The sequence below is a fragment of the Cupressus sempervirens genome, chromosome 6, assembly GCF_028749045.1.
Source record: "Cupressus sempervirens isolate cs-2001-9-10 chromosome 6, ASM2874904v1, whole genome shotgun sequence".
Taxonomy (NCBI): domain Eukaryota; kingdom Viridiplantae; phylum Streptophyta; class Pinopsida; order Cupressales; family Cupressaceae; genus Cupressus; species Cupressus sempervirens.
In genome coordinates, this window is record NC_143123.1 from 48168904 (window position 1) to 48181520 (window position 12617).

The 12617-nt window shown below is 36.9% G+C and overlaps 1 protein-coding gene across 2 annotated transcripts in view; it reads left to right on the forward strand.

The window, feature by feature from the left end:
- The first annotated feature begins 891 nt into the window (after positions 1-891).
- The window catches only part of VAD1 (GRAM domain family protein), a 98618-nt gene continuing 86892 nt past the window's right edge, over positions 892-12617 (forward strand). For both annotated transcript variants that reach the window (XM_089786636.1, XM_089786638.1), the window contains exon 1: positions 892-1438. In XM_089786636.1, coding sequence (XP_089642762.1) covers positions 1241-1438 — 198 coding nt within the window. In that variant the 5' untranslated portion in view covers positions 892-1240. The remainder of the gene's footprint in view (positions 1439-12617) is intronic.

Genomic DNA, 12617 nt, shown 5'->3' on the forward strand with positions numbered 1-12617 from the left:
ATAATGCTTCAAGTTTCATTAATAGATGTCAAGATCTTACCTTCAAATCTATGTGAATCCATTATAAATTATCAAATCTACAAATATACCTTTCATTTTCTATTGATAAATATATATGTACGAGCACAAAAAAAGTATATAAATCTTAAATAAGACGAAGGAAGAAGTCTCAATAAATGATTACAAATAATTCATATAAATTGAAACAATATTATTCAATATGAAAGGAATTTAAATTAATATTCCAACCTTATTGTGGAATTAACATTAAATTTATTTAAGGTGACTCATGTTACTCATGCGACTGCCACCACTCTCCAACTGTTGGCTAATGCGTTAGAGGAGGAGAGCCTGGGGAATGAGGACTCAAAGCTTCTCTATGGCTTCCTTGTTGAAGACTGGGCCAAGGTGCTCCTGGCTGGGAAAGGAAAGAAAATAGATGCCAATTAGTGGCCTCTTGGTTTCTATTGTGTTTTGGTACTCTGCTAATTTTCACTCTCTATCCTTTGGTGATGGTTTCATTTTTTATGTCGAACTTAGGTATGGCTATGCTTTTTGTTAAATTGTTAAACTCTGCTGGTTTTAAGGAGGATCCCTAGTACTTTCAATTACCGTTATTTTGTTACTTATGTTTTTGATGTAAATCTTTAAGGGTGATGTGTGTGGTTGTCTGTTGGTTGCTGGTTGGATTTTCCACTATTGTAATGGGCCAACCCCTAGTTTTGGCTGCTTTTATATCAAAAACATTAAATTTATCTTCACATACATTTTAATTATAACTATTTTAAATTGTTCACTAATAAAAATTTTGTGTAGAGTTTTAGAGATTGATTATAAAGAATTGTAGATTTTTTTTTTCTATAATTAACAAAGTAACCGTTACCCATTACTACGCCTAATTGAGGATATCCGATTGATTGATGTGCCGCCTCTAATAGATTGAGAAAAAAGAGACGAAACATCTACATACAGAATGGTAGGTTAGAATCGCTTAAATTCCATTTCTAGATTTGAAAAGAAACAAGATCAGATGCTACTGTGGCTCGAACTCGAAATGGAAAGCATTATAAACTAAAGTAAGCTTCACTAATGTTGACACCCTGAGCAACGGCAAAACAATTTAAATGATCGAAAGATCACAATCATTGCCAAATTATGGCCCGAAAGATTTTCTGACAAAAAAACGGCAAACCCATATAGAATTGCTGAGGTGCCATAGCATATAAAGGGTGCAGGCAATATGGAGACCATTGATTCACTGGCCAACCCCAAATCCCCTCTCAACAACAACCCAAATTCCTCTCCAGCTGAAGAACTTCCTTCCATGGAAGTGGTGACTAGAGAGAATGAAGATCCTGTGAGCGAAATTTTGGAGGGGGGCGAGCTCTCCCTGCCATTACAATTACCGCAAACTCCTAAGGCAATCGATTATCCTCAGGTGAATTGAAATTCCTTCTTTTACCCTTAATTTTTATTTTTTTTTGAATTTTTTTCATATTTATTTACAGTTAATGCAAACTGCCAAGGCAATCGATTGTTTTCAGGGGAATTTGAATTCCTTCTTTTACCTTTTCTAATTACAAAAATGGAATTATTTTGCTTTACTTTTCGAATTTATTTTCGGTCTCATTTAAAAGCTTCGTAATTATAAAGGATTGCAGTGCAGATTTTCCCTTGTATTATACTGTACACAATTGCATAGAATTGTACTTCAGATGTAGACTGTAGAAGAACATGAAATTAGCATGCCTACTATAATGGTAAAGTGCTGTAATTTCTTTTGTGGAGAGTTCCCACACCCTCTATTCGATGTGGTAGTTTCCCAACGTAAACTACTCATCTGTTTGTACATACTGGAATGACAATTAGATCTAATAGTTATTCAAGTGCTCAACATTTAGACCCAAGACATGCATTGATTTTCGTTTGTTGGAGCTCAGCATACCCACACTTGGATATGGTACTTTACCCTATTTAAACAGTTAACCTTTTTACATACTAACATGTGACACGACTTGTATTGAACACAAATCTCCACTGTGAAAGTACAAATGCTTTACCATATCAGTTCATACCATTTGATTCACTATGATGGTAAGCTGAAATTTAAAAGATGACTTCATATTGTTTTTTGGTTAGAATAGGGAACGTTCCAAAGTATAGCTCACTAAGGAGTCGATTTCTAGTTGTACAAAATAATAGAATCTACAAAATTGATTGTAAAATCGAGCAGCTTTACTCCTTGGCCGAAGGACGCAGTTGTAAAAATAGATGATTATTATGGTCTCAACGTAGTCACCATACCAGTTTGGTCTATGGGCTTTAAATATGGAGATAAGAGAACTTTTTATTTGTTTGTTTTGCTTTACATCTTCCACAAGGAGCATAAAACCTACTATTATACATCAAATACATATTCGATGGGGTCAGTCAAAATTGATTTCTAGCAAAGTGGATGACTAGTCTAGTCATTTCTTTGTTTAAAAACAAGGACTTAACAATTCTTCAAACTTGTAAACTATCCTCATGTTTCCTCTCTTTTAAAAACTCCTCATGAAGATGGTGGAGCATTGGATTGGCAGTTAGGCCAAGGAAGAAGGAAAGGGAGCTAAGGATCAAGAAGGTTTTAGAACAAAACAGTCAACAATAAGCTACTGTCTCATGGTTGGGCACTTGTTTTTAAATTTTTGGAATAAAAAGAAGCCTATTGTTGTTTCATTTATTTCAAGAAAAAGTATTGCACAAACCAGGGAACACATTACAGTTCCAGGTTTACTTTGAGGCAACAGTTCATAGACTCTGTGAACAAGTCAAGGTCAAAGTGAGCGCCTTTAGAGTTGCACAAATGTCAAACATGGCTGCCTTTGGTAGTCCACATTATTTGAGTTATGAATTGACATGTTGGAAGACTGGATAGACAATGAGAGTGGTCGAGAATCCCTCTTGGCTAGCTGTTTGTTGAATCTCTTCTTGTATGCAAACGGTATCCTTAAATTGCAAAGGCAACAAAAAACTTGAGATTTTGCTTAAAGGCTTTGTAATGGGCACCCTGGAAATGCCCAAGAACTGAACCAACTGCTGAAAGAGATTTTAATGTCTTTGCATAGATTTAAAATCACATAACATGAACGAGAAGGAATTTGTGCAAACCGAAGATTGAACAGCTGCTGAAATAATATTAGTTCTCAAACTAATAAAATCAAATACATAGCAATGAATTCCAAAGGCCAAACCCCAACGGAATGACGTCTAGAATGTCATAAGAGAGGATAGACGTCCTCTAATGCCAAGAACAATTCTATAACTCACACCTCCAAGCTCTTATCAAATGCAATTCACCATAATCAAATGCTAAACAATGAAGCTCCCACCTCTATTTATACTTTTCCTTCACCCTTCTAGAAGGAAATAAAATATTAATTAATTGCATTTACTAGAAGCTTCCCCCTTCCAATAATTAATGCACTCTCTAGAAACCCCTCCCTTGCAACACAATAATTAATTGTGCTCTTAGAAAATTAATGCACTGTATAGAAGCTTCTCCTTGCAATACAATAATTATTTAAATTAATTAAATATAAAGTCACCTTTTAATTTAAATTTATTTAATGACTTTATAAGAAATTAATTTACTCAATTTCTTATTTCTCCACTTAGCCTTTGGAGAATGTAAAGGCTAAGAACTCCACTGAGTTGCTAAAAAGATGGAGACATTACAGTCCGCCCTCCTTGAAATTGCTTGTCCTCAAGCAATCCAGCAACACAGTGAACTCCAACCTCCACTTGGATCCCGATTGAAGTAGTATGTGACATCCCTGTGGACATTAAACCAACTGCAAACTAGCATCATCAGGACCAGCCACATGTCCTGCAACCTAGCGCTCAAAACTTGTGCTGATGATGTATGTTGGAGTTGATGAAAGCCAACTCCGAAGACGCCCAAGATCACCTGCATACGAGAACCTGTCAAAGAGAAGCCAAGGAGAGGAAGAGCATGGAGCAAGAGAAAAACCCTAAATGGATATGAGAGACAATATGTGCAAACACAAGAAGAAAATGTATTTACAATATGCACAATGCCTTATGATATGAAAATACAATGTGAGAGAGGTCGCTTATAAAGACCTCAAGGAAGCTTGTAGAACAAGCTAGAAGGTGGTAGAAGATAAGCTTGACAACTCAGCACACATCCACAAAAGGTGGAACATGCTAGAAGGGAACAAACTCTCGTGTTGTCAACAACTAACCACTACATGCATTAAATACAAAATATTAAATAAATGCATTTACCTAAGTAAGCTTAAGCAATAGAATAAGTAATTAGTAAATTAATTATTTACTCTAACACCCCCTCTTAAGTGCAACTTAGGGAAATGCCTTAAGCTCACAAAACTAAGATCAATGCAGAATGGGTCCCGGCAACGAGGCCATGTTAGGTACCCATGAACAATGCAACAAAAGATGCAACCTCTGTAAACGGGGAAAGAGAGAAAACCACATGGGAAAAACCCTCCCCCAAAAAGAGGTAACCTAGTGAAGAATTGAAGAAGCCTCCAACTAGGGAAATGTCCCCTAAAATAGGAACAAGGAATTATCATGAAGAAGCATCACTGAAGCATGAAGAAGCCGCAAATCTGTCAAACTGCTGATCTGAAGAACCTCCATGGAAGAAGAAGGCACGAACCGAGCATGTCTATATGGTAGATGATCCATCTCACCGAAATGCATAGGTAGCCAGCCACTGCAATCGCCTTGTATATAGGATCAACCACTGAATACATAGTTCACACTAACAAACCATCGAACCACGGATGCATTAGAACAACAGCATAACCCCCCCTTAATGCAGACAGGGTGTGATGACAGACAACTGAGAAGGTGGGCCAAAGTCTCTTGCAGACGAACTAGGAACGACGAGAGAGGAAAAGAGGTACAAAACACCTATAAAGACATGGTCAAACTGACTCTGCATGGGGCTAATGTCGTGGAAGGGACACTCACTTGACAAAGGGAGAATGCCTAAAACAGCAAACAACTATCCCCCCCATGGTGCTTTATGAAAATAGTGCATGTACAACTGACTCAAAACAACGTTCATGACTCCGGAATGCAAAAGTGGCACTTTATCTTAGTGCGATACAAAAAAGTGCTTCAAAATGATAGCTACAATGATCAAAACTGAAAACAAGTTGCAAAAAAAGAAAGTACAACCTAAAACAAAGGAAACCATGCCAAGAAAACGATCCTCGGGCCTAAAACACTCAAAATATCCATCATATAGCAAAAATGCCAAAACTATGATAGAAAGAGCATGGGCCAAAAATTCAAGAAAAAGAACTACATTTTTGAAAAGGTGACAAAACCAGCTTTCCAAAAATATAAAGTTTTCAAAAAACAGGCATGGGACGCAAAATATATGGTTGCCGGAGTAAAAAACATAACTACAGATTTTAACTGAAAAAACGGGCAATGAAAAAGCATCAAAACCTAAAAATACCTGCACCAATGTCTCCGTCTCGGAACCAGCTTTTCGACACTTCTTTCGAATCGGAAAAATACCTCCGTATGCTCAAGTTATGGCAAAAAAATCAACAGTAGGTCCAAAAGTGACCTTGGAGATGTGCAAGGTTGGTTGATGCAGTGACGTCATGCTGACGTCGCCACGTGGCAGCCCTGCCACGTGTCACGCAGCAATTGGCTGCTGATTGGGCAAATAAGTAGACGTGGCGGACCTGTTGACTGTGCATTGCTGTAGCCGGTGACGCAGCAAAAAACGCTGACAGAGCACGTTGATTGGAGATAGTGTAGGAGGCAGAGACTGACGGCGGAACCACCGGCCGGGCGGCGAAAAAGGGCGTTGCCGCCGGGGAGGAGGTGGCGGCAGGGTGGGCCGCTGGCGGCAGCCGGGCCGGGGTTGCCCAACGGCTGCTCAGTCGGCTACGGTGGTCGGTGAGCGGTGCGCAGGTGGTCGCCCGGCGGCGCGGTGCACATAAATTATATATATATTTTTAAAAAATCGCCGAAAATGACCGTACAGTCCATACGGCAGCCTGTAGGGTTAAAAATTTTTGCCTCCTGGAGCTCTGTCTCCAAAATCGAAAAGTTTTATATGAAACCTAACTGCAAACGGCTTTCTGGATCCAATGGTGATGTTCGTTTGGCCCCAATGTGCTCCGAAAATTCGCTGATCCCCTGATTTGAAGAAAAAATGCACAAACAAACTAGGGTTTGTGACTTCAAATCTCGGCTTCAAAATTCTTGAACCAAGCAGCAGCAGGAAGGCTCTGATACCATGTTGGAGTTGATGAAAGCCAACTCCGAAGACGCCCAAGATCACTTACATGCGAGAACCTGTCAAAGAGAAGCCAAGGAGAGGAAGAGCATGGAGCAAGGGAAAAACCCTAAACGGACATGAGAGACAATATGTGCAAACACAAGAAGAAAATGTATTTACAATATGCACAATGCTTTATGATATGAAAATACAATGAGAGAGAGGTCGCTTATAAAGACCTCAAGGAAGCTTGTAGAACAAGTTGGAAGGTGGTAGAAGATAAGCTTGACAACTCAGCACACATCCACAAAAGATGGAACATGCTAGAAGGGAACAAACTCCTGTGTTGTCAACAACTAACCACTACATGCATTAAATATAAAATATTAAATAAATGCATTTACCTAAGTAAGCTTAAGTAATAGAATAAATAATTAGTAAATTAATTATTTACTCTAACAATGTAGAAGTCAAAATGTCACTAGAAGGCAACTCCATAGAAGATCTATGAAACCTCTTCTTCCCTATATCCACCCCCATAATATATATTGGACTGGAATCCTGATCATCACCAACATGCATTGAAAAAGATGTAGCTATAGGCGAACCATATGCACTCATGCCAACTGTTTCAACAATAGGTGTAGCCACATCAAAAGATATGGACATAGGAACAACACTAATTGCCGCAACAAAAAACTGAACCCAATCTGTAGTTGATGAAAATGCATAATCATCAACATGTGCGCCATCATTAGAACACACATCAACAACTGCATGCATACTACTAAACTCCTCGTTGGATGGTTCAACTAACATAGAAGTGGTTGTTGATATGATAGTATCCTCGCATTCTCCTTATCCCACTATTGCTGCATCGCCATCCCCTGACAAAGCCTCATATGTGGACTCCTAACTCTGCACACATGACTCAACACCAGATTGCAAATCAAGAATACTAGAGCGTAAACCCACATTTATTGACTCCGTTGGGTGGCTCTATACGCGTCTCGATCCTACCTGAGGAATCAACTACCTCCTGCACTGGAGCAACATACAAATCGTCAATATTGATGCCTATCTGTCTAGCCATAAGCTGCAACATCATATCCATTCGCCTATTTTGCTCCTGTTGCAAATGCTGCCCCGCCTCCAATGTACCCAATAATTGTCTGAGCATTTTGTCAAACATTTTTCTCTTTATCCGGCTGTTCCAAATTCCCTATAAGACCTCCATGGGATGGCAAGACCTATAGCTCTGATACCACTGTAATGGGCACCCTGGAAATGCCCAAGAACTGAACCAACTGTTAAAAGAGATTTTAATGTCTTTGCATAGATTTAAAACCACATAACATGAACGAGAAGGAATTTATGCAAACTGAAGATTGAACCGCTGCTGAAATAATATTAGTCCTCAAACTAATAAAATCAAATACATAGCAATGAATTCCAAAGGCCAAATCCCAAGGGAATGACGTCTCGAATGTCACAAGAGAGGATAGATGTCCTCTAATGCCAAGAACAAATTTATAACTCACACCTCCAATCTTTTATCAAATGCAATTCACAATAATCCGATGCTAAACAATGAAGCTCCCACCTCTATTTATACTTTTCCTTCACCCTTCTAGAAGGAAATAAAATATTAATTAATTGCATTTACTAGAAGCTTCCCCCTTCCAATAATTAATGCACTCTCTAGAAACTCCTCCCTTGCAATACAATAATTAATTGTGCTCCTAGAAAATTAATGCACTGTCTAGAAGCTTCTTCTTGCAATACAATAATTAATTAAACTAATTAAATATGAAGTCACCTTTTAATTTTAATTTATTTAATAACTTTTTAATAAATTAATTTAATCAATTTCTTATTTCTCCACTTGGCCTTTGGAGAACGTAAAGGCTAAGAACTCCACTGAGTTGCTAAAAAAATGGGGACATTACAGGCTTTAGTACTATTTTGCAAAGATTCAGGCTTGTAGGTAAACATTGACAAAACCAAAGTACTCATTTTCTGCCTTGAAAGAAAAATAACTGTTCAATCTTTAGTTAAAGTGCGAGTCTTTTGAAGCACTATCGGAATATAAATATTTCAGTCTAACCTTCGCAACAAAAATTGTTGGCATACATGTAGGAAAACTATAAACGGCGAGGATAGGTGTTGAAGACTATAGCTGTGATAAAGATATTTACCTTTGATATTGCCATATGATTTCTTGAAATTGAGATAATGCCACTGTATTGTGTCAGCAGAAGAGATTTATGGTGATATTTCTGTCATGTTCGTTTGTATCTTTCTTCTACCAAGTGAGTACGACATGGCATTCAAGGTGTGCTGTCTCACCCTAAATATCTGACCTGTTATTATATGAAGAGACACGTGACATGCACTTGGGAATATGAAGAGAGTCACATTTGAAAGATGATGATACTTTCAGTTATGAAGAGTCTCTCAAATTAAGATATATATGATTACTTTGTGTGATGAGTGTGTGTTTAGTTGAAAGTATGGTACTCGGACCTTTAATATTTAATTTCAAGAGATATTTTTTTGGTGTGGCTGGGTTTTCCCCTCAAGTTGGAGGGTTTTCCTAGGACAAATTATTGCATCTTTATGTGTCTTACTGTTCTTCATTTTGTTTATTGCTGTTCATCTTTATTTCTGAGCATAACTTTAACATGGTATCAGAGCAGGTTAGATTACAACAAATAAGAGAGTTTCTCTTGTTCACTAGTTCGTGTATCTGTTGCAGATTTTATAAGTATTTTGTAGGCAATCCTTATGTGTTGAATTAAGTAGCTGCAATACAGATCTTCATCTAGTATTGTTAGTGTTGTTGGATACATTAAGGCAATTTTCAGATGCGGTCTATTGCTATTATAATCCTTTGTGTTTTGAAGTTGTAGTGTGATATTTCTGATGAGAAGCCTTTCAATTTTATCCTCTTTTGTCTCTTCTGTAATTGAGCTACATTAGTTCACTGTTCTTCATATTTACTTACTTGGTTCCTTGCTCTTTCTTCTCTCCTTTTGTCTTCATGTTCTGGCTTCATTGTGACTTTATGATTTTCACATCACCTATAGCTGCTCATTTTTTACATTTCATCGGTTTTTTATTGTTGTCGACAATGCTTATGGTATGGTCGCTTCCATCTCAACATTCACGTCTCTTTGTAATGGCTGCCGATTGAGCTAGTATCAAGACTCTTCGCCTTAAGCATTATTTTGTTGTCTGGATTAATGATGTTATGTAGTTCCTGAGCATTAATAGCAGTTTGTGTATTATCATGCATAATCTATGTTTGGTGGTGGTATCAGATTTTTGGTAGTAAAATATATCTCTGTTGATGCCATGAGCATTGTGTTGGTTGTAGAGGGAATATTTGAAAGACAAAATCTCTTTTGTGTGTTCCATATGTGTATTTGTTATGTGCACTGAAGTTTTGTGCATGTGTGAGGTATTTTTATAGCATTAGTAATATTGTGTAGAAGTTCTCATTATTGGGATTCATCTATATTCACAGTCTATATGTAGAGACAACAATAATTTTCTTCATTGGCAAATACATATGTGATTAATTGTTTCTAGATAGCAGTTTGTGTTTTTGATCATTAGATGAATGCTGATCTGCGTTTATTTTTCGATATTATTAAAAGAGATTATTGTGTATTGTTCCATATTTGTGTGCGTGCTGAGATCCTTCTCGAGGAAGATTAAACTACAAAGAGATAAGTATTCTATGATTATACTTTTGAATGTGGATCATGAATTTTTGTTATATCACTGGAAATAGTGTACATTGTTGATATTAGGTTTCCACAAGCCATTAAAATTCTTTGCTGTATTTTTTGGGCAGATTGTGTTCCAATTTTTTTGCATCAACGTTTTGGATCACACTCTGTGATCCATTATCAAGATGAGAGAGCTAAAGGAACATAGTGTACATTTTCAGTATTAATCTCAATATTTGTATTCATGATAGGTTAATTTTATGAATTATTATTAGTCTCTCTTGGTTGTTTTGTCCTCAATTTTGGCTTCACAAAATTATTGCAAACCTATGCAATTTTCTTATGCATTTGTAGGTGCATCCTCTTAGTTTTAATGCATCGATAAAGTTGTTGGACTAACTGCCAACGTTCCCCTTTGAGATTCGTGACATGGCTTAACCGCCTCTTGTGTTCTATAAGTCTAGTGGATCTGTCGAGCATTAACTGGTTGATCTTTTGGTGCAACAACAGCCTTAGCTTATAACAAGCGGTATCAGAGTTTGGTCACAGGTTTGAATCTCCTTGGGTAACGCTTAGGGGGGGATTGTTGGACTAACCGCCAATGTTCCCCTTCAAGATTCGTGACATGGCTTAACCGTCTCCTGTGTTCTATAAGTTTGGTGGTTGTATCGAGCATTTACAGGTTGATCTTTTGGTGCAACAACAACCCTAGCTTGTAACAAAATTATCATAGAGACAATTTGTTATCCTTGAATTGTACGATATAAAGCCTTTATGTATGTGTTCTTTTGAAGGTTTCCATCGAGTTGAATCCCAAATTGTTTGCTAGTAAGAGTTTTTCTTCTCTAACTAAAATTCTCAAATTTTGGTAAACTTTCACTTTCTTTCTTTGTTTTTCTTTGTGTTCTAACTAGTTTTTAGTCTTGTTTTGCCTTTGGTGAATAGCCCTTGGAATTTCGCTCGTTTCGAGCTAACTCAAGTCAAAATTGGAGTTGTCTAACTCAAGTCAAGTTATAAAGGAAGAAGTGGGGTTTTTTAGGACAATTGCAAATCTCAATTTGAAAACCTCATAAAAGTGGGCTTTTTATTGGTATTAGCATGAAATAAAATTATATTTAATATTTAAAGTGGATTTTATTTTCCATCTTTGTTTTGGTCTAATTGCATGTATTTTAAAAAACATGTTTTTTAGTCATAAAAGTGCATTTAAGGCATGGTGGCGATTTTCTAAGCCATTACATGTATTTCCAAACATGTAAGTGACTTCCAAAAGAGCATTTTTCACTAAGTTTCTACCAAAGTCTCCTCGGTGGCAATTTTATAAGTGAAAGCATGTTATGTCCATATGCTAATGCCTCTTAAAAATGTGTTATGAATTGCATTTGCTCCAACTAATGCTTGGTGGCGATTTGATGTCACATTGCACGTTTTTAATACACGCGTCTGCTTTTAAAAAATGCGTTTCCTCTATAAAAGCCTTAGTGGTGATTTATTGAAGGGAAGCATATTGATTATTGCATGCATTTTGCTAAAGAAACCACGTTTTTCATTTTCAGCATGGATTTAGAGTCATTGTGCATCATTTTCATATGCAAATGCTATCTAAATGTGTGTCCAAGTATTGGGAACCCTTTGGCACATTTTTTCACTAAAATTTGAACTCAAATTGAAGGCGTTTTTGGGCATTTTATGAGGTGGCATTTTTGGGAATGAAAGCACTTTATTAAGCACATACTTTTGGTCAAAAACAACCCGTCTAGGGCACGTTTTCTGCCAAAAACGGTTCATTTGTAAGCATTTTATGCATTTGAATCCTTCCAAGGAGGAGTTTAGGGTATGTACTTTTATTGCCAGCTTGTTCTTCATCATTTTCAAGCTAAAAATGATCCCCTAGATGCCATTTTAAAATGCATTTGCATATTGCTCTGATTTCATCAAAGGTTTTTCCATTATTTTGTGCATTTTATCTTTCAAACCATCAACACTTGTCTAAATTTGAACCTTGACCATTCATGAGGATTGAATTTTGAAATCTATATAAGTGTTACTTTCTTTAACAAATCTAAATCTGAAATCTCTTGGATTTGTTAAATGTTTTCAAAAATTTCAAAGATTTGGAAAAGACTTATTCCTTTGTTCTTGGTAAGTTTTTCTTAAGGCGAAGTGTATATATTTGTTTTTGTTGAAGTGCTGTTGCAAATCTTTTCATTTGTACTTTTAGATTGACATTGGTTTTGTATATAGTTTGCTACTCCTATTCTTCCGTCTACTTCTCTAAGTTGCATATGCAAGGTTTCATTTACTTGCATATGCGGTTGGGGTAAACTCCTGTTCCAAGGAAAGACAAGTTCTTCTTTTCTCCTCACATGAATGCAAATATAAATCCCACCATCATGCATTTCATAACCTCCATATGGCTACCCTATGGTTCAAACTATTTTCCACATGCTTCCTGGATGAAATATCTTGAACAACATTTCTAAAAATGCACTATGCCTCTCATATATTACCCAATCGCTACACATTTGTCCTTCATTTGCATAACTTAAAGCTTCTGGCTCACACATGCTTTTGACTACCAAAAACTTGATTTTGGGTTTTCCCAC